Source organism: Bos grunniens, chromosome 3, assembly GCF_055505025.1.
Source record: "Bos grunniens cultivar Pamir isolate PY7600 chromosome 3, Bosgru_T2T1.0, whole genome shotgun sequence".
Taxonomy (NCBI): Eukaryota; Metazoa; Chordata; class Mammalia; order Artiodactyla; family Bovidae; genus Bos; species Bos grunniens.
In genome coordinates, this window is record NC_141167.1 from 48,232,710 (window position 1) to 48,252,511 (window position 19,802).

The window sequence follows — 19,802 nt, forward strand, 5'->3', positions numbered from 1 at the left end:
CTAATAAGTAATTAGGTTCATAAATACTGTAAAATTATTAGCTTTTAATTTGATCCAACCACATATGTCAAAACAGTAACACTAATTTTATTTTTCTAGAAGAACAAAATATAGTGACAAAAATTTAGTAAGTACATTTGTAAAATGCTCCTCCTAAAATGGTGTTCAAAAGTTTACATGGCCAGAAAAAAATAGTGCTGGAGTAAGGCATATAACAATTTCAATACTACTGAACAACATACGTAATGTAAAATTATGAAGAAATTCTATGAAAATTGAGCATATACATGTATATATATAAATATATAAATTTTGCACCATACCATACATATTTATAGTCTGGTTGCAAAATACGGGCCTAATACGGAATAAGAGAGAATGAAGAAAAGGAAGGAGAGATATTTTTAGTGTTCAGAAATATATCATTTAAATATACAAGAAGTAAAATGTCTATATCTTAAGTGATTCAAATATTACTGTCAAAGTATCCTTTTCCTTACATTATAAATTATTTCGTATAGTGTTTGAACTAGAAACTTAAGTCAAAAGGCACTGAACAAAACAAGAGAACAAGAATAGGCTTGGATAACTGAAGAAAAGTGCCTTTGACTTGTAACTTCATGTCATTTTTTGAAACTGGAAAAATCACTGCCCTCTGGAATCTCTGGATAATCTTTGGATAACAATTGACTTTGGTGAAAATTTTATTATTTTCTCATATGCTTTTAAATAAAAAACAGCAAAAAGTCTTCAATGACCTGTAATAAGAAAAACCACCAAGGAAATTCACTGACTTACCCTTCAGTGTATACTTTTCTTGTTAAAGCTAATTGTTTAATAAGTTTAATCATCACAAAGTTAAACTATTTACTAATAACTGAAGCTGTGCTTAAATCCACTTTTACCCTTATGTGATGAAATAGTAAAGTTGTAGAATAACAATCTTTTCTGAATGTAAGCCATGTAACATAAATACTTACTGTTGATTTTTGAAGAGTAAACTAAAAAATAATACCAGTAACTTGCTCATTCAGCTTTCCTGATAGGAATAAAACAGGCATTCACTGGCACTACATTATCATATAATTTGTTATTAGTTTTACTTAGAAATACTGCAATATCATTTTCAGCTCCATAGTATTCTATTTTTATGCATCCAGTACATGATTAATCTATACAGCACAAGGAAACAATGCAAAAGGGCAAAAATATACATTTTTAAATTTACTAGCATTTTAATTACATTTTCCATGAAAAGTAACGTGTTGAGGGTAAATATGCTCTTACATTTTAGCATGCAAGTTAAAGAAAATAATTTGCTGATTCTGTTTATATTTGGATATTGTAAGTTAGCTATGATTTATGATCTACTGGATGTAAATCAAAAATAAAACATTGTGAACCATATTTTTCCATTACTCTATATTTAATTAAAGTAATTCTAGAAGGGTGTTTCTCTTCATTGCAACTTGAATCAAAGTAAAAAGAAGCTGAATTGAGACAAAGTGTTGGAAAGCTTGAGGATTATTTTTAAAAAGTTACTAGTCATATTGCAAAAAGTTCTAATAGTTTAATGTAGCCATCACAGGTTATCAAAAAATTATTATAATGTATCAATCATGTATCTCAAAAATTTATTGAAGGGGTGATGCATAGGAAGAAACAAAATGAATCATATACAAAAGAATCATAATGTGGTGTTAATGGATAATTTTTGATCTCCGTAAGTAGGGATTTGTATGCCTATAATAGCCATTATACTTAATGGAATCTAAGAACATAAATCCCTGAAAACAGTGACAATGTAGCTTTCAACATTGTCAGTTACCTCTCAGTCATTCTTATATCCAAATACCAAACATTTCTAAGCACAGACCTTCACTATAGCAGATATGGAAATGAGTACCTTGCACAGTCAGATGCACCTGCATTGTTCTTGGTGTATGCTGAGTCTGAACAGAACATGTGTACGGGCCATCATCTGTCACATCGACATTCTGTATCTGGAGGCTGTAGTCCCTTTTATTCAATGTTGAAATTGAAACTCGAGGATCCACTGACCACTTATCACCTCCCGCAAAAATAATACTTGACCGATTCAGCCAGGCACCCTTTGAAGCTCCATCTTCCAAATAACACCTGCAAATTACCAGAGATAGAACATTATTAATCAAAATGAAAATGAGAGACATTATCTTTGTTCTGAGTGTATTTCCATATGCTGAATTATGGCACTGCCACAGATGCAAACATCAGACATAAACACAGGAGACATGAACACATTGGTACATTTTTCATCCTCAAAGCAAATATGAAACAATATCTTCGCACAGTTCAGTTTAGTTTTGTTTTTTTTTTTACATGTGTCTGCGTGTATGTGTATTTTAATTCAAAGCCAGTCAAAATCTTTTTTTTTTTTTCAGTCTGGGGGACAAGTACATTTAAATAAGGTTAAATTAATTCAAATAACAATTTCAACACAAAACACATTTCTTTCTTTGAAATTATAAGAAGTAGAATAGGTTCGTTAGCTAGTCTGATTTAACCTAATCCAATTCTGTATATAATGTACCAGATGCATGAAACACAAAATGGTACCATATATGTTTATTTTTAAAATTATCTGAATTTGCAGAGCAGTAGACCTGTACACCAAAACTATAAACTGCTTTTTACTAATAATTTTGGTGCTGTAATTAAATGTAGCAAGGCTAATATAATACTTTTAGTAGTAAATTCTTGCCATCTTTTCAATAAACTGATCAACAGTTTTTCCAGAAAGCATTCTTTTATCCAACAATACTTACAGAGCACCTACTATTCAAGGGGCATTGCCTTTGCTCTCCAAAACTTTCAGTCTACTAAGGAAGACAATCGAATTAAGTCAACCAATGAATAAAGCACAGAAAGAATACTTTTGTTAAATCAGATACAAGACACATGAGACACAAAAGAGGGGTACTTGACATAGAAAGGTTGTTACGAGTATAGGAAATGCCCAAGATAAGGAGATGAAGAGTGGAAGATGTGATGTTCTAGACAGAAGTGCAATATGTGGATAATACCAGGGAAAGGTGAGAGAGGAGAGCCAAGCATTTCAAGCAAGTAGAAAGTCTGGAATATAAGCTGGGATGGATGAGAGATAAAATTGAAAAGGTAAACTAGACATAAGTGATAATAGAAAGCATGGTGATTATTAGTAGATTTTAAGGCTAAATCTGAAGTCATTTATTCAGAGTTGTAATTCTATAACAAAATTCAAAAATATAGCTTTGCATCCACCAGGTATCACGCATGCCAAGATTTGAAACAGAAGGCTGTAGTCACGTATCAGTGATTTTGCTGAGGCCTGGAATTCTAAATTTTATCTTGAAAACACTGTGATACGAATTAAAGACTGGTTCTCTTAAATGAGTACAAAGCACAGCTACAGAATCAAAATACACATACAAGCAAATAGTTTGACAGCATTTCTACAGAACACCTTAGGGGACTGAAGGCAGCATTTTGAGATTGATACAAAATGGCAAGTTGAAAACAACAGGGTAGACTACTGCCAAAGGTATCAAACTAATCAGTGGGTGAAAAGATAAGGAACAAGATACAGTGCTGAATCTAATTTGCAGTCAGCTTCACCATCTACAGAATGCAAACTAGTAGAAGTCATACAGGTCACTGTTAATTGAAAAGCTTTTCCTGATGTATGTAATGAAGAAAATAAAACCCATTTTAATGACATAATTGAATAATTATAGTGTATTGTCATTCTTAATAATATGCTGAAAGAAGCTACAGGGGACAGTTTCCAATTCACAAGATCACATGTGTATTGGTATGAGTAGAACATGGAAACACCTGTACTAGGATTATGATAATCCCAATATCTACATTTAATATGTGGGTTCACCAAGCGTTTATTGTGTGACCTTTGCATTTGTGGCCTTCAAACTTTATCATATCTGGTGTTCCTAACAACACTGGGAGGTAGAGATCGCTATGCTCAATTTCATCATCAGAATAGAAATAGAATTTTTGAGTTAAATAACTTGCCCAAGCCACGTTGTTAGTCGGTGGCCAAGTTGAATTTGCAATCAAGTCTCATATCTTCACATTCAATGTCCTTTTCACCATAATGAAGATCAAAGGCTTTTAAAATAGATTTCAGATATGGGAAGATTATTAGAATGTTGCAGAAATTACTGCAAGTAATTTCTTATTTACTGAATGTGACCAACTGCTTAACCTGTCCTATTCTAAAGGAAGCAGAAAATTAATTATTAATGGACATTTTACCATGAAAGTCTGATTTAGAACACTCTGTCTGGTATTTTCCTTTCCCTAGAGACAGCAGCAGTTTACCTTTATTTGGGGGTGGGGGTATCAAGAAGACTACAAAAAGTAACTAGTATTTAGACATTAGGGGTTTCATAGACCTGATCAGAGTTATAATTCTTAGTCTTATCATAAGTACTGCTCCTCTGTTGTTGTGTCAGGGATATTCACAGAATAACTTCTAACTTCTTCACTGAGAAAAACATGAAAAAAAGGATCCTTTATGTCTCCTTGGCTAAGATAATTATATTACATAAATTTTATTGACTCCAATCCAAAATTTTTCAAAACATATATTAGGAAGACCCTTTAATGAGACTCATGGTAAAAAAGCTGGTGTATCATTTCCTTGGATTTCTGTAGAACTGTGTCAGATTACTGAGGTAGAACCTAAATACCTCAAATTGCCATATATATGGGATTTAACAAATTGGGAACAGCAACACTTAGGCATGACTTTCTATTTTATAAAATTATTATATATTTACAGAGACTACAAGAGGATGAGATGGTTGGATGGCATCACCAACTCAATGGACATGAGTTTGAATAAGCTCCATGACTGGTGATGGACAGGGAAGCCTGGTGTGCTGTGGTCCATGGGGTTGCAAAGAGTCAGACATGACTCAGCAACTGAACTGAACTGAAGGTCAACTATAAGATAATTATGCAAAATGTATTACATAGGCATATACACATATGTCTCCTATCTTGCTCCTTTTTGTTCTCCACATCCACCCTATTTTTTTCCATTTATACAAAGAAATACTGCTTGATACGTATATGCTTTATTAAGAAGAAATTCTGGAAAGAAAGAAAGAGTTTAGGTATGGCAGAGGGTAACAGGAGGGTACAAGAAGGACAGAAGTAATTAAAATTAAGTTTTGTAATCTTTGGGCACCAAAATTTATTTTCCCCCCTTTGGTTGAAGAACTCTAGTGATCTAAAGATATAATCTGTTGGAATCCTGGCTCATGCAGAATTTATAATTTAGCAAGTATGATAAATTACATTCATGACTTGCCATCATGAAGATTAGAAAGTGAAAATATAGTAATTAAATTGCTGTAATAATAAATTATTATAATTATCTGAAGGCTTCTGGCTTCTGCCATTGACACCATTCTCCCCACAACAAACAGAATGAACTTCAGGATTTAAATGAAATCATCAACAATTCCTGGAATCAAGACTGCTTGGAGAAATATCAATAACCCCAGATACACAGATGACACCACCCTTATGGCAGAAAGCAAAGAGGAAATAAAGAACCTCTTGATGAAAATGAAAGAGGAGACTGAAAAAACTGGCTTAAAATCCAACAATAAAAAAACTAAGATCATGACATTCGGTCCCATCACTTCACGGCAAATAGATGGGGAAACAATGGAAACAGTGACAGACTTTATTTTCTAGGCTCCAAAATTGCTGCAGATGGTGACTCAGTTCAGTTCAGTCACCCAGTCATGTCCAGCTCTTTGAGACTGCATGGACTGCAGCACAGCCAAGCTTCCCTGTCCATCACCAACTCCCAGAGCTTACTCAAACTCATGTCCATCTAGTCAGTGATGCCATTCAACCATCTCATGCTCTGTCATCCCCTTCTCCTCCTGCCTTCAATCTTTCCCAGCATCAGGATCTTTTCCAATGAGTCAGTTCTTCATATCAGGTGGCTGAAGTGATTTTGAAGCCCGCCAAAATAAAGTCTGTCACTGTTTCTATTGTTTCCCCATATATTTGCCATGAATTAATGGGACCAGATGCCATGATCTTAGTTTTCTGAATGTTGACTTTTAAGCAAACTTTTTCACTCTCCTCTTGCACTTTCATCAAGGTGCTCTTTAGTTTTTCTTCGTTTTCTGCCACAAGGGTGGTGTCATCTGCAGGTGAAGTTATTGATAGATGACTCTATGGTGACTGCAGCCATGAAATTCAAAGATGCTTGCTCCTGGGAAGAAAAGCTGTGGTCAACCTAGACAGCATATTAAAAAGCAGAGACATTACTTAGCCAACAAAGGTCTGTGTAGTCAAAGCTATGGTTTTTCCAGTTGTCATGTATGGGTGTGAGAGGTGGACCATTTAAATAAAGCTGAGCACTGAAGAATTGATGCTTTTCAACTGTGGCGTTGGTTAAGACTCTTGAGAGTCCCTTGGTCTGCAAGATCAAACCAGTCAGTCCTAAAGAAATCAGTCCTGAATATTCATTGGAAAGGCTGATGCTAAAGCTGAAGCTCCAATAATTTGGCTACATGATGCAAAATGACTCATCTGAAAAGACCCTGATGCTGGGAAAGATTGAAGGCAGGAAGAGAAGGGGACTACAGAGGATAAGATGGTTTTATGGCATCACCGAGTCAACAGACATGAGTCTGAGCGAGCTCTGGGAGTTGGTGATGGACAAGGAAGTCTGGCGTGCTGCAGTCTATGGGGTCGCAAAGAGTCAGGTACAAATGAGTGACTGAACTGATCAACAGTTCCAAGCCTTTCTATTTCACTCATAAGTAAAACTCTAATCCTGATAGTGACCAACCATCCTACGTAATCTGACCACTTGATTCCTCGCTGACTTTATTAGTTCACACTCTTTCCCATTTACTCTGCTCTAGACTCTGGGTCTCCAGCTGTGCTTCCAATAAGTCATACATGCCCTTGCCCCAGGAAGTTGGTATTTCTGTTTCTTTTACCTGGAACTCTGTTCCTCGAGAGGTCTGCATAATGTATTCCCTATCTTCCTTAGGTCTCCAGTGAATTACGTAAAGTGTTAAATAACAGAAAATAACCACTATTCCCAGAACTCCCATGAGACATATTACCTGTTTACTGGGTTATTATTTTCTTTCTCTCCCTGCTAAAAGTAAGATCCAGGAACTGTCCATTTAGCCACTTCTGTATATTCTAAGCCCCTATACATAATGGACAATAAATAGAAATACTTGTTGAGTGGATGAATGTGGGCAAAAATTAAGATGCTTTTAGAAGAAGAAATAATATGGTAAAGTGTATCAAAATTTCCAACGTGCAACCTGGTTCAGAAAGAAAAGTCATGGACATATTAACTATGACACTAAGTAATTAAACACGGATATTTGTGGCACAAACGATAACTGCCGTAAAATACAGAGAAAGCTCTAAGCAATTAAGTGTTTGGTGGGGAACTAAACTCAGCATTGAGTGAACAGAGTAAAGTGGTTAGTGGGGGTTAGAGGTCAGTTCATAACTACTTGAAATAAGAAAGATCCACAACATTTATCTCTGTACTTGAGGAACCACTTTAAGCCAGTAAATATTCTGTTTAGTACATACTGGGCACTTTGTTAGGCACTTTACATTTCGTATTCTATTTAATCCTCACATAAACTTATGAGCCAGACACTATTATCTTCATTTTATCTACAAAGACATTAAGATACTGGGAAATTGTAACATGAACAAAGCCAATCAGCCTGCACTCTTAACCACAGTGATAGACTATACTATTCATTCTTAGAGTCAGACAGCAGCAAGGGTGAGGGGTTCTTCTGTTTCAGATGGAGGAATTAATATGTGAGGGATAAGTTGGTAAAACAAAGATGATCAGATCATTAATAGAGGAAAGATGAAGTAACAATTCTCAGGTTACAAACTTGGATCATTTTTCATCTCTGGACTTCCAAATAGAACATTTTAACAGCTAGTGATCTAGGATCCCTTTGAAGTCTAGACAATGAAACAATATGAATAAAAATGTTTAGCAATAAATATATCCTTTAATTGTGTATGACATGGATTTTCTTGAGAGCTTTTTTTTTTTTTTTTTTTGCTCCACTTAAAAAATCTGCTAGACTACCTACTTTATAGGGACATGAGTGAAGCAGTTCTAAAAATACCCTCCTCAACATAAGCTGTGCTCACACCAAGCCAGTTATCATGACAAATACTTAAATTTTTTGTCAATCATCTGGATGTTTACATACAGAGTTCCAAACATCTGGTTGTTGAAAAATTTATAGAAAATAACTTTAATAGTTCATTTTGTTCAAGATTGTTTAAACCTAAACTTAAGATAGTTAATACTTTTCTAATAAAACTGACATTGCTGAATCTGAACTCTTTTAAGGAATTCCTTTATAAATGGCATTAATACACATTGTGTTGTGCAGCTCTGCTCAGTCATGTCCAACTCTTTGAGACCCTACGGCCTGCCTCCTGCCAGGGTCCTTTGTCCATGGGAATTCTCCAGGCAAGAATACTGGAGTGGGTTATTTCCTCCTCCACCAGGGAATCTTCCCAACCCGGAGATCAAACCCCTGTCTCCTGTGTCTCCTACATTGGCAGGCAGATTCTTTACCATTGAGTCACCCAGTAAACCCATTAGTACACATTAGGCAAGTCCTTATTTTGGGGGGTATAAAGTCCCACTTGGTGAGGTGCTAGTTGAACGAAATGATGTTGGAATTATCCTAACAGACTCTGTGACGCTATCTCCTGTGTGATTAAATCTGAAAGATAAACATCAGAGAGCTTAGTAGAAATGAGCATATTTGGGTTATTTATTTTTTTAAGTTGATTAAGAAATTAAGCCTGTGACTGCCAAAGGATGATTATTTTTCCTTTCATCTATCTAATTCCCTGTAACACGTTCCCCAAACACAAGCCTTAGCACCATTTCCAGTACCCTACACAGCAGGATTTATTCAACTCAATGGAAAAAGACTAGCATTTCTCAAGACATGTTGATTAATGAAAGCTCCTATTAAAGGTACTAATTAATAAAAGAAAAGTACAATTTCCCTTGGATTCAAAGCTAAATTGTGTGCAAATGATATTCCTGTGAAGGGATTGGCCAGCTACCTTCACAGCTGTCTTTTCATTGTATCACAAAGTTCTAAATTTGACAGAAGAACGTTCAAAAGCACATAGAAAAAATAAAAAATTCAGAACCTCATACAACCTCCAAGCTAATTTTGCATACAAAAAGAGCTTTGATATCCTGGTTTCAAGCCCAAAATGAGGTAAGGAGAGTAAAGCAGAGATTAAACAGAACAGAACAAATTCTATCCCCTCAGCCACTTGCCTTTGTTTTTAAAGTGTTCTCTTCTTAACGTGTTTCCTGCCAGTTATTCCTTAGATAGTATAATAGATATGGATATATATATGAATAAGGACACAGATATAAATATACACATATATTTATATAAGTATTTGTAAGTCATACAATTACATAATGTGCAATATTCCCTAGAAAATAATATTATATATAATATTATGATTGATGATATTTTGAGTTACCTTTTAATACTTCTGTGGCAGAAGTTATTCTGGTGCAGAAACACTTATTATCTTTTTGATTTGTCATGTGTAGGGCATGTGTGACTTTGTCAAGAGAAATCCACAGAATTAGCAATCTGTCCAAAGATCTTCTTTATTAAGTGAAGCACTCACACTTACAGATGGTGACAATTATATTTTAAAATATATTTAAAGAAATTTCTAAGTGATAAATGCACTTGTGCAGGAAACAATTCAATATTACTGTGTAGACAATAATATACTACTACCAGTATGACCTGTCAGTTACTATTCTAAGCGCATTATATCTACTTCTCTTTAAATCTTTACAACATCCATTGTGATAGGTATCATCAAGTACTATCATTTTGTCCATTTTTAGAGAGAAGGACATGAGGTACAAATAAGTCATGTAAGTTACAAATGATATGCTTATTGAAATTTGTAATGCATGGCATTAACTTTATTATGACATAATTTCATTTAACCTCCAGGAATAAGTATATAATATTAATGACATATGTATACTTATTTTTAGAATGGGAATTATGTCATGCAGAGACATTACTTTGCCAACAATGGTCCATCTAGTCAAGGCTATGGTTTTTCCAGTGGTCATGTATAGATGTGAGAATTGGACTGTGAAGAAAGCTGAGCACCAAAGAATTGATGCTTTTGAAACTGTGGTGTTGGAGAAAACTCTTGAGTGTCCCTTGGACTGCAAGGAGATCCAACCAGTCCATTCTAAAGGAGATCAGTCCTGGGTATTCTTTGGAAGGAATGATGCTAAAGCTGAAACTCCAATACTTTGGCCACCTCATGTGAAGAGTTGACTCATTGGAAAAGACTCTGATGCTGGGAAGGATTGGGGGCAGGAGGAGAAGGGGACAACAGAAGATGAAATGGCTGGATGGCATCACCTACTCGATGGATGTGAGTTTGAGTGAACTCTGGGAGTTGGTGATGGACAGGGAGGCCTGGCGTGCTGCAATTCATGGGGTCACAAGGAGTCGGACATGACTGAACTGAACTGAACTGAAAGTATATTTTAATTTTTAAATAGTACATTTTTACCAAAAAACCCAAATAATATTGATTTCCTATTTTGTGAAAGAAAAACAATTTCCTATATATTTTATTCTAGCACTTCTTTGAAATAATAAAGGTACTTTAAAAATGTATTGGACAAGAGATTGAAAGTTATGAGCTACTATCTAATTATAACACCAAATTCTCAAACATACATATTTTTAATATTGTAAGTCAGAGAAAAGAATACTGAAAATAATGAATGTTTGAAAAAAGGTTTTCTTTGTTTTCTCATACATTCTATATCTAATTCCTAAAAGATGTGAACTTTAATAATGATCAAGCAATGGCATAAATGCATATCTTTGTCTTAATTAATGCACAATTTATAATAAGTCTGTACTTTAAAAAACATATGTAAGTATATATACATACTTACATATGTTTTATACTTATATATACTTATATATGCAATACTCAACATTTTAAATGCCTAATGTGAACATGAAGTCACTTAGTCATTTCCGACTCTTTGTGACCCCATGGTCTGTAGTCTACCAGGCTCTTCCGCCCAAGGGATTTTCAAGGCAAGAATACTGGAGTGGGTTGCCGTTTCTTTCTCCAGGAGATCTTCCTGTCTCAGGGATTGAACCTGGGTCTCCCACATTGTAGGCAGACGCTTTACTGGCTGAGCCACCAGGGAAGTTACTAGGCCAAGTCACCAGTGCTTCCCTGGTGGCTCAGGCGGTAAAGTGTCTGTCTTCAATGCAGGAGACCTGGGTTCGATCCCTGGGTTGGGAAGATCCCCTGGAGAAGGAAATGGCAATCCACTCCAGTACTATTGCCTGGAAAATCCCATGGACAGAGAAGCCTGGTAAGCTACAGCCCATGGGGTCGCAAAGAGTTGGACACGACTGAGCACACTTTCTTTAAATTCCTAGAAGTTCATCAAATATTGGTTTTGTATTAATCTGTAAATTCCAAACACTTAAATCACTCATTTTAACTTGTAATTAAACCATATTTTCCATAATACTATAAATTGCTTTATCCTTTTTCTCTCCATTGTCTCATTTAAGTCAAGCTTCCATGTTAGCCTGTCTATGTTTAGAAGAGGTAATCACAAGGGGATTTTTACATTTAGGGTGTTTCAATACATTATTTATAAACCACTCAACATATGAATTAAGATTCATTCAGTAAAATAGGCATGGATAGAGTAATACTGACTAAAGTAAAAAAGTCTTAGTGCAACATACTGACATTTTTGGACTATTACTAAAAATTTAATTATGATCATCTTATCTTATTAATAATAATAAATTCCATTTTCTGAATGAAATGATGACTAGGTTAAATGGTATGGAAAATACATTTATATGATCTCATTTAACACAAAAACATGAAAGTATGATGGATAAAGGATAGAAAAGATAAGGCGCTACCTATTTGAGAAGTTAAAAACTAGCTTTGTTCAAAGCTGATACAAGAATCAGTAATCAGATTGGGAACTTTTTTTTTTGTTTCTACTTTTTACATTTTGAATTCAACTAAACCAGCTTGCTTTCTCCCACATGGACCTAAGTGTGAGATATTTGGATCTGGAAGGGCTTCGGGAGTTTTGTTAACTGGCAGGTGCTCTGAACCACTGTGGGGAGAATTCTGTCTGCAGTGCTGTCTCCCTGGCAGCTGCTTCCTGGAGAAGTTGGACTTTCACCTGAGGAGCTATAAAAGGAATGAACACTACATTCAGAATGCAGGTGGGAGGTGTTTAAAATAGCAGTATCAGAGAAGGAGAATGCAGCCAGGTCCAGAGAAGCGACAGAGATAAAGCTCTAGGGTCCAGGCAAGTCTCTCTATACCATCTTCTTAGGGATGGAGCTTCATATAGATGCCTCACTCTTAAACAAGGGAACAACACACACACACACACACACACACACACACACACACACGGAACTCTGTACCCAAAGCAATATAAGCAATTCTAGTGCCCTCCACCAAACATCTACTTCTTTCCATTAAACATCTTTGTGTTTAAATCATTTGCAAAGTATTCTATTTGCATATAAATACAGATGATAAAATAAGAAACATAACAAATGGATATACAGAAATGTTACAAACTCAACTGTTTTGTCAAACTAAGTATATGCTACTTTACAGCATCAATAAAAGCAAAAATAATTATTCTCTGTGTCTTTGCTTATGTTGACCTTTAAACTATCTACTGGTCACTGATGGAGTTTTCTTCTTGCCTTTTTTTTCCTAATAAAAAGTATTCTGTGCACAAATTTTATTTTATGAATAAAGAATGAGTACATAGCTCAATTAATTAAAACCAGCCTTGCAATCATTAACTAAAGTAGCCATTAATCCATATTTATCTGTCCTCTCTTGAGAAAATTGACTAAGTCATATTTCAATATGAGGTATGCCTTAAAATACAAATTAGGCAATGTATCCCAGAGAGAAAATAGTGTACTTTTTTTTTAATCTGCTTCCTGCAAACAAATGTTTTCTCAAAATTTGTTAAAAGTTAAAAATAATCTCAAATTAAAGTTTTTGTTAGATCACAGGGACACATTATATGTCCTTGAGAGGCAGCGTAGTAGAGTGATCAAATTATAGTTATTGTGTGTGTGTGTGTGTGTGTATGTGCGTGTGCACGCATGCACACACACACACGTGCACATGCTTAGTCATGTCTGATTCTTTGTGACCCTATGGACTGCACAGCCTGCCAGGCTCCTCTGTCCATGGAACTTTCCAGGCAAGAATATTGGAGTGGGTTGCCATTTTATACTCCAGGGAATCCTTCTGACCCAGGACTGAACTTGTATGTCTGTGTTTCCTGCATTGGCAGGCAGATTATTTATGTATGTTGGAGTCCAAATGTTAATTTCTTGTGTACTAGCAGTGGGACGTAGGGCAAATTAATGTGCCTTAGTTTTCTCATCTATAAATTTGGATTTGTAAAATTATTTGACAAGATTGTTAGGATGTTTGTTAAATGTACCTGGTAAGTGTGTAATTAAGGGCAATTATCATCAATCACCTCCCTACAGTTAACTTGATGTTTAAAACAAAACAAACTACCACCATCCTCAATGACCAAAATCCCTTATGCTGTGAAATATAATTTAAAGGAAGAAAAAAGAGCCATTCAGAGTTCTGGCTTGGTAAGAGCAAAATGTTACTTATCTGCATTGTCATCCTGGTGCTGGTTCATGAGAAATAATTTTTACATAAATGAAGGTCATACCTTAAAGTACTCCTATTTTACCTTCCTTGAACTTCCAAATAAGCTTTTCCTTTTTTTTTTTTTAATTTCCTCATCTTATAGGCAGAACATGTTAAGAAAAAGAGAGCTTCAGTGTTATCACCTTTTTTAAAAGTTATATTGAAACTTAAAACTTATGTTTTAGATATCAACTCCCTGGTTTATTAGCAATTACTTTGGGCAAGTAAACTCAACTCAAAAGTAACTATTAAAGCATTACTCACATATTTGCAAAATGGAGATAGCACCACTTATACTAAGTAATTCCTATTTTGGTAAAAGATTAAATGAGACTGTGCACAGGAGATAGATTTATAAAGTTTTAAGGCAAAATATGTATATAAGTACTTTGTAATTATTATAAGGTTTTATGAGTTAGTTTCCCTCATAACTCTAGGACATGGTTATGCATCTCTATTTGCAGATTGCATAAGTACAGCGATCTTCCCAAACTCAGGGTGATGAAGTAAAGGTGAGCAATTGCTTTCTTTTTGTGTTTATGATCCATAAAATGATTTTATACACTATGTAAAGTATTGCATGCTTTTAAAATGTCAACTAAATTTTTTATCATAAGCTAAGTTCTTTGCAGAAATTATAATTTCTGATTACTATAAACATGGATATATTAAAATAAAAATGTTAATCCTCACTTTGAATGTGTTAATTCTCACTTTTAAATGCATCCAAGAATGTACATAACAGTGATACCAGTAATTTTAAAAAATTAAAAAAAGAACAAGCTCTGTCTTTAAAAAAATGCTACATTGTTTCTCTTTCTCCTTAAACTCATATTTTTAATCCACTTTTGTCATATAATTTGATCCTAATTTTAAAAATTAAAATCTATTATTGATACCTTATCTTCTACAGTATAATTAAATATGTAAATTGGCTATAAAAATTCATATGGCTGTTAAGAATCTAAGTAAAAAATATTATGGAGGAATTTACTTTTACAGTCATTCAGTTCAGTTCAGTTCAATCGTTCAGTCGTGTCTGACTCTTTGTGACACCATGGACTGCAGCATGCCAGGCCTTCCTGTCCATAACCAACTCCCAAAGCCTACTCAAACTCATGTCCCTCAAGTCAGTGATGCCATTCAACCATCTCATCCACTGTCATCCCCTTCTCCTGCCTTCAATCTTTCCCAGCATCAGGGTCTTTTCCAAAGAGTCAGTTCTTTGCATCAGGTGTCCAAAGTATTGGAGTTTCAGCTTCAACATCAGTCCTTCCAATGAATATTCAGGACTGATTTCCTTTGGGATGGACTAGATGGATCTCCTTGCAGTCCAAGGGACTCTCAAGAGTCTTCTCCAACACCATAGTTGAAAAGCATCAATTCCTCGGTGCTCAGCTTTCTTTATAGTCCAACTCTCACATCCATACATGACTACTGGAAAAACCACAGCTTTGACTAGATGGACCTTTGTTGGCAAACTAATGTGTGTGCTTTTTAATATGCTATCAAGGTTGATCATAACTTTTCTTCCAAGGAGCAAGTGTCTTTTAATTTCATGGCTGCAGTCTCCATCTGCAGTCATTAATAGTATACAATGGAACAAGTTATATATAATACATTTTGATAAATACTGAATTTTTTTATTTTACATAATTAATCATGGATATCTTAATAAGTTGGTTTTATCTATAGACATAGAGATAAACTTTCTAGCACAAATGAGGATACTATTTGCTTACATGAAATAGAGTGTAGAATCAATTCTGGGAAATCTTGTTTTTTTAAGTAAAACTATGAAATGGAAAGAATCCTGTTATAGTGATGCCACTCCATTTTTTTAACTCCATCTGAGTGATATGATTATAATAACCTATCATCAAAAACACTACCAAATCTGTATCTTTTACAACTCTATTATACATTCATATAGGTGTTCATGAAGGTGTGTTGAAAGCAAATTGGAAACTGCCTAAATTATAATAGAATTTAGCAGACTAGAATTATTATATCAACATTGACACCAATGTTTTATTTTTACAATATTATTTGTATTGGAGTATAGTTGATTAACAATGTTGTGTTAGTTTCAGGTATACAGCAGTGATTCAGTTATACATATACATATACACATTCTTTATTAGATTATCTTCCCATATAGTTTATATAAAATATTGAGTAAAACTTCCTGTGCTATACAGTAGGGCCTTGTTGACCATCGATTCCATATAAAGTAGTGTGTATATGTCAATCCCAAACTACTAATTCATCTGCTCCCCAACCTTTCCCCTTTGCTATCCATAAGTTTATTTTCAAAGTCTCTGAGTCTGTTTCTGCTTTGCAACAAATTCATCAGTATCATCTTGTTAGATTCAACATATAAGTGACATACTATGATATTTGTCTTTGTCTGACTTACTTCACTTACAGTGACAATCTCTAGATCCATCCGTGTTGCTGAAAATGGCATTATTTCATTTTTATGAGAGTAATATTCCATTGTATACACACACAACACATCTTTATCCATTCTTCTTACAATAGACATTTAGGTTGCTTCCATGTCTTGCCTATTGTAAACAGTGCTGCAGTAAACACTGGTGCACATGTATCTTTTCAAGTTACAGTTTTATCCAGATATACACTTAGGAGTGGGATTTCTGGATCACACGGTAACTATTTTTAGTTTTCAAAGGAACCTTAATACTGTTCTCTACAGTGGTTATACCAATTTATACCCCCAGCAACAATGTAGGAGGGTTCCCTTTTTTCCATACCTTCTCCAGCATTTACTCTTTGTAGACTTTTTGATGATAGCCATTCTGACTGGTGTGAGGTGACACTTCAATGTAGTTTTTATTTGCATTTCTGTAATGATTAGTGATGTTGAGCATCTTTTCATGGGTTTTTGGCCATCTCTATGTCTTCTAGGTCTCTATGTCTTCCCTCGTGGCTCAGATAGTAAAGTGTCTATCTACAATGTGGGAGACCCAGGTTCAATCCCTGGGTTGGGAAGATCCTCTGGATAAGGAAATGGCAACCCACCCCAGTACTCTTTCCTGGAAAATCCCATGGACAGAGGAGCATGGTAGGCTACAGTCCATGGGGTCGCAAAGAGTCAGACACGACTGAGTGACTGCACTTTATGTCTTCTGTAGATAAATATCTATTTAGATCTTCTGCTCATTTTTTGATTGGATTGTTTGTATTTTTGATATTGAGTTGCATGAGCTGTTGGTATATATTGGAGATTTATCCTTTGCTGGTTGTATTATTTGCAAATATTTTCTCTCAATCTGTTATCTCTCTTTTGTTTACGGTTTCATTTGCAGTACAAAAGTTTATTTAGGTCTTCTTATTTATTTTTTGTTTTTATTTTCATTATTGTAGGAAGTGTATCCAAAAATAAATTGCTGTGATTTATGTTAAAGAGTGTTCTTCCTGTGTTTTCTTCTGAAAACAGTTTTATAGCATCCAGTCATACATTTAGGTCTTTAATTTACTTTGAGTTTATTCTTTGTGTTTGGTGTTAAGAGAACATTCTAATTTCATTATTTTACATGTAGCTGTCCAGTTTTTCCAGCACCACTTATTGAAAAGACTGTCTTTCTCTAATGTATATTGCTCCCACCTCTGTTGTAGATTAATTGACCAAAGACGTATGGATTTGATTCTGGGCTTTCTATCCTGTTTCATTGCTCTAAGTCTGTCTTTGTACCAGTACCATACTGTTTTAATTATTGTTTCTTTGTAGTAGAGTCTGAAGTCAGGGAGCCTGATTCTTCCAGCTCCATTCTTCTTTCTCAAGATTGTAGAAAAGAGTGCAGAGATTAGATCATGTAAAGCTTTATGGCCCATTACATAAGAATTTGCATTTTGTTCCAAAGACAATGAGGTACCTTATGGCCAAGAAGAGAGTAGGTGGTTCCTAGAGTTAGGATAGTTATGGGTTAAGAGATGTTTTATAATAAATCTCTTTTGGGAACCTTCCTATACTGTTGGTGGAATGTCATTTACCATAGCCACTATGGAAAACATATGGAGGTTCCTCAGAAAATAAAAACTGAGTTACCTAATGATCAAGCAATCCCACTTCCAGTTATATAAAACTCTAATTTGAAAAGATACATGCATCTCAATGTTCACTCCAGCACTACTTAAAATAACCCAACACAATGGAAGAAAACTAAATGTCCATCAATAGATGAATCAATAAAGAAGATGTGGTACATATACACAATGGAATATTATGTGTGCTCAGTCACTCAGTCGTATTCAACTCTTTGTGACCCTGTGGACTATAGCCTGTCAAGGCTCCTCTGTCCTTGGAATTTTCCAGGCAGGAATATTGGAGTGGGTTGCCATTTCCTCCTCCAGGGGATCTTCCTGACCCAATGGAATGTTACTCAGCCATAAAAAAGAATGAAATAATGTCATTTCAGCAACATGCATGGATCAAGAGAACACCAATATTTTATAGAGTCTCTTTGTTTCATTTCCTTTAGTTTTTATACTTTGAACTATGCTTCATGATATGATTCTGTATGTTTGAGAGATTTAGCAAAAGATGAGTCCAAAATCAAGAGGTAGGAATTAGAAACAATTCTCTCAGATCTATACTCTCTGGTAGGCCAATTTTAGATAAGAGCACATATGAAAATTTAAGTCAAAAATTCATTTAAAAATTATGTATTCCAATAAGGGCTTTTAAAGTCCTCATATAGCCTAAGGACATTTATATCATAGTTTGAAACTTTTTGATACCTGGCATGCTATATATTGTATCTTTTCCCACTATTAAACCATTTAACTACATATTTAAAGCTATCGGCATAGTTTCCTCTATCTTTTCTCCTTTTCAACCTTCAGCTTCTATCTGCCTAGGTATAGGAAAAATAGATAATTGAATCTATGTAAGAATTATTAGAATATTAGTTTACAGATTGACTGTAGTGCCCTGAAGATATTCTTCGTGAAGAACATGGACTTGTTGAATAATTGCTTAAAGAGTCTCACTTCTTTCTATTTCAAGTGTATGCTTAAAGTCACTGGAAATCTGAGCCCAGCTATATTAAAATTATCTACTTATCAGTAAATTAAAAATAATTAACTAGTCTCTTAAAACCACTGATAAGAATGTCTTAATTTGCTAAATGTTCTGAGTGCAATTATTTTTTTTTGTTTACTCAACACTAAAACACATTGGAAGAAATTTAGCCAATACCTATGTATTTTAAATATGTGTTATTAGTCTCTTCAGTTTATTGTCCTCCTCAGAACTCTAAAACACTTTATTTTTTCTCCATGACCAGTTCTTTCATTATTGTTAAATCTTTGCTGCTTCAAGACATATCTGTGTGCTTCAAAAGTTGTGTTTTTTTTTTACATGTGTGTGTGTGTTGTGAGAGAAGGGAGGGAGAGACATATTCATTGTAAAATGCATAATAAATGAAAATGAATATGTATAATTACAAGAATAGTAAAGGACAGCAAAATCTGAATATGTAACCAACATATAATTTATATTATTTTTCATCTGAGTGCTTTCTTTACAGAAACTACCAGAACTTCTACAAATATTAATCCTTCTCTTGCTAGAGGATCCATCCAGTAGTCTCATCTAATGGACAGCTGACCCTGTCATATCTCAGTGTCTGGCTGGCTCAGGAAAGCAAGTGCCTCCAAGGAATCTAAAATTCTACTGTGATTTAGGAAAAGCTGAAATTTCAGCCATGACTTTCTCCTTTCTAGATTGCTACATATTTTCCTAACTTCATGACTGAATCATCTCCCAAGGTCAGAACTCTTGTGATATTAGTCACTACTTCCTTGAGTCACTATAAAAATCAAATGTGAAGAGTAAAGAAGAAAGCCATCACTATAATGTTCTCTAAAAACAGATTAACTGAAATATGGGGAAAATATTCATA

The 19,802-nt window shown here is 34.7% G+C and overlaps 1 protein-coding gene across 11 annotated transcripts in view; it reads right to left on the reverse strand.

Moving 5' to 3' along the window:
* The window catches only part of NEGR1 (neuronal growth regulator 1), a 1,037,762-nt gene that overhangs the window by 598,629 nt on the left and 419,331 nt on the right, over positions 1-19,802 (reverse strand). For 10 of the 11 annotated variants that reach the window (XM_086390573.1, XM_086390567.1, XM_086390571.1 and 7 more), the window contains one exon: positions 1,907-2,139. In XM_086390573.1, the coding sequence (XP_086246699.1) occupies positions 1,907-2,139 (233 nt within the window). Of the gene's footprint in view, positions 1-1,906; positions 2,140-4,050; positions 4,147-19,802 lie in introns of all 11 variants that reach the window. The other variant, XM_086390577.1, reaches the window with a different exon arrangement.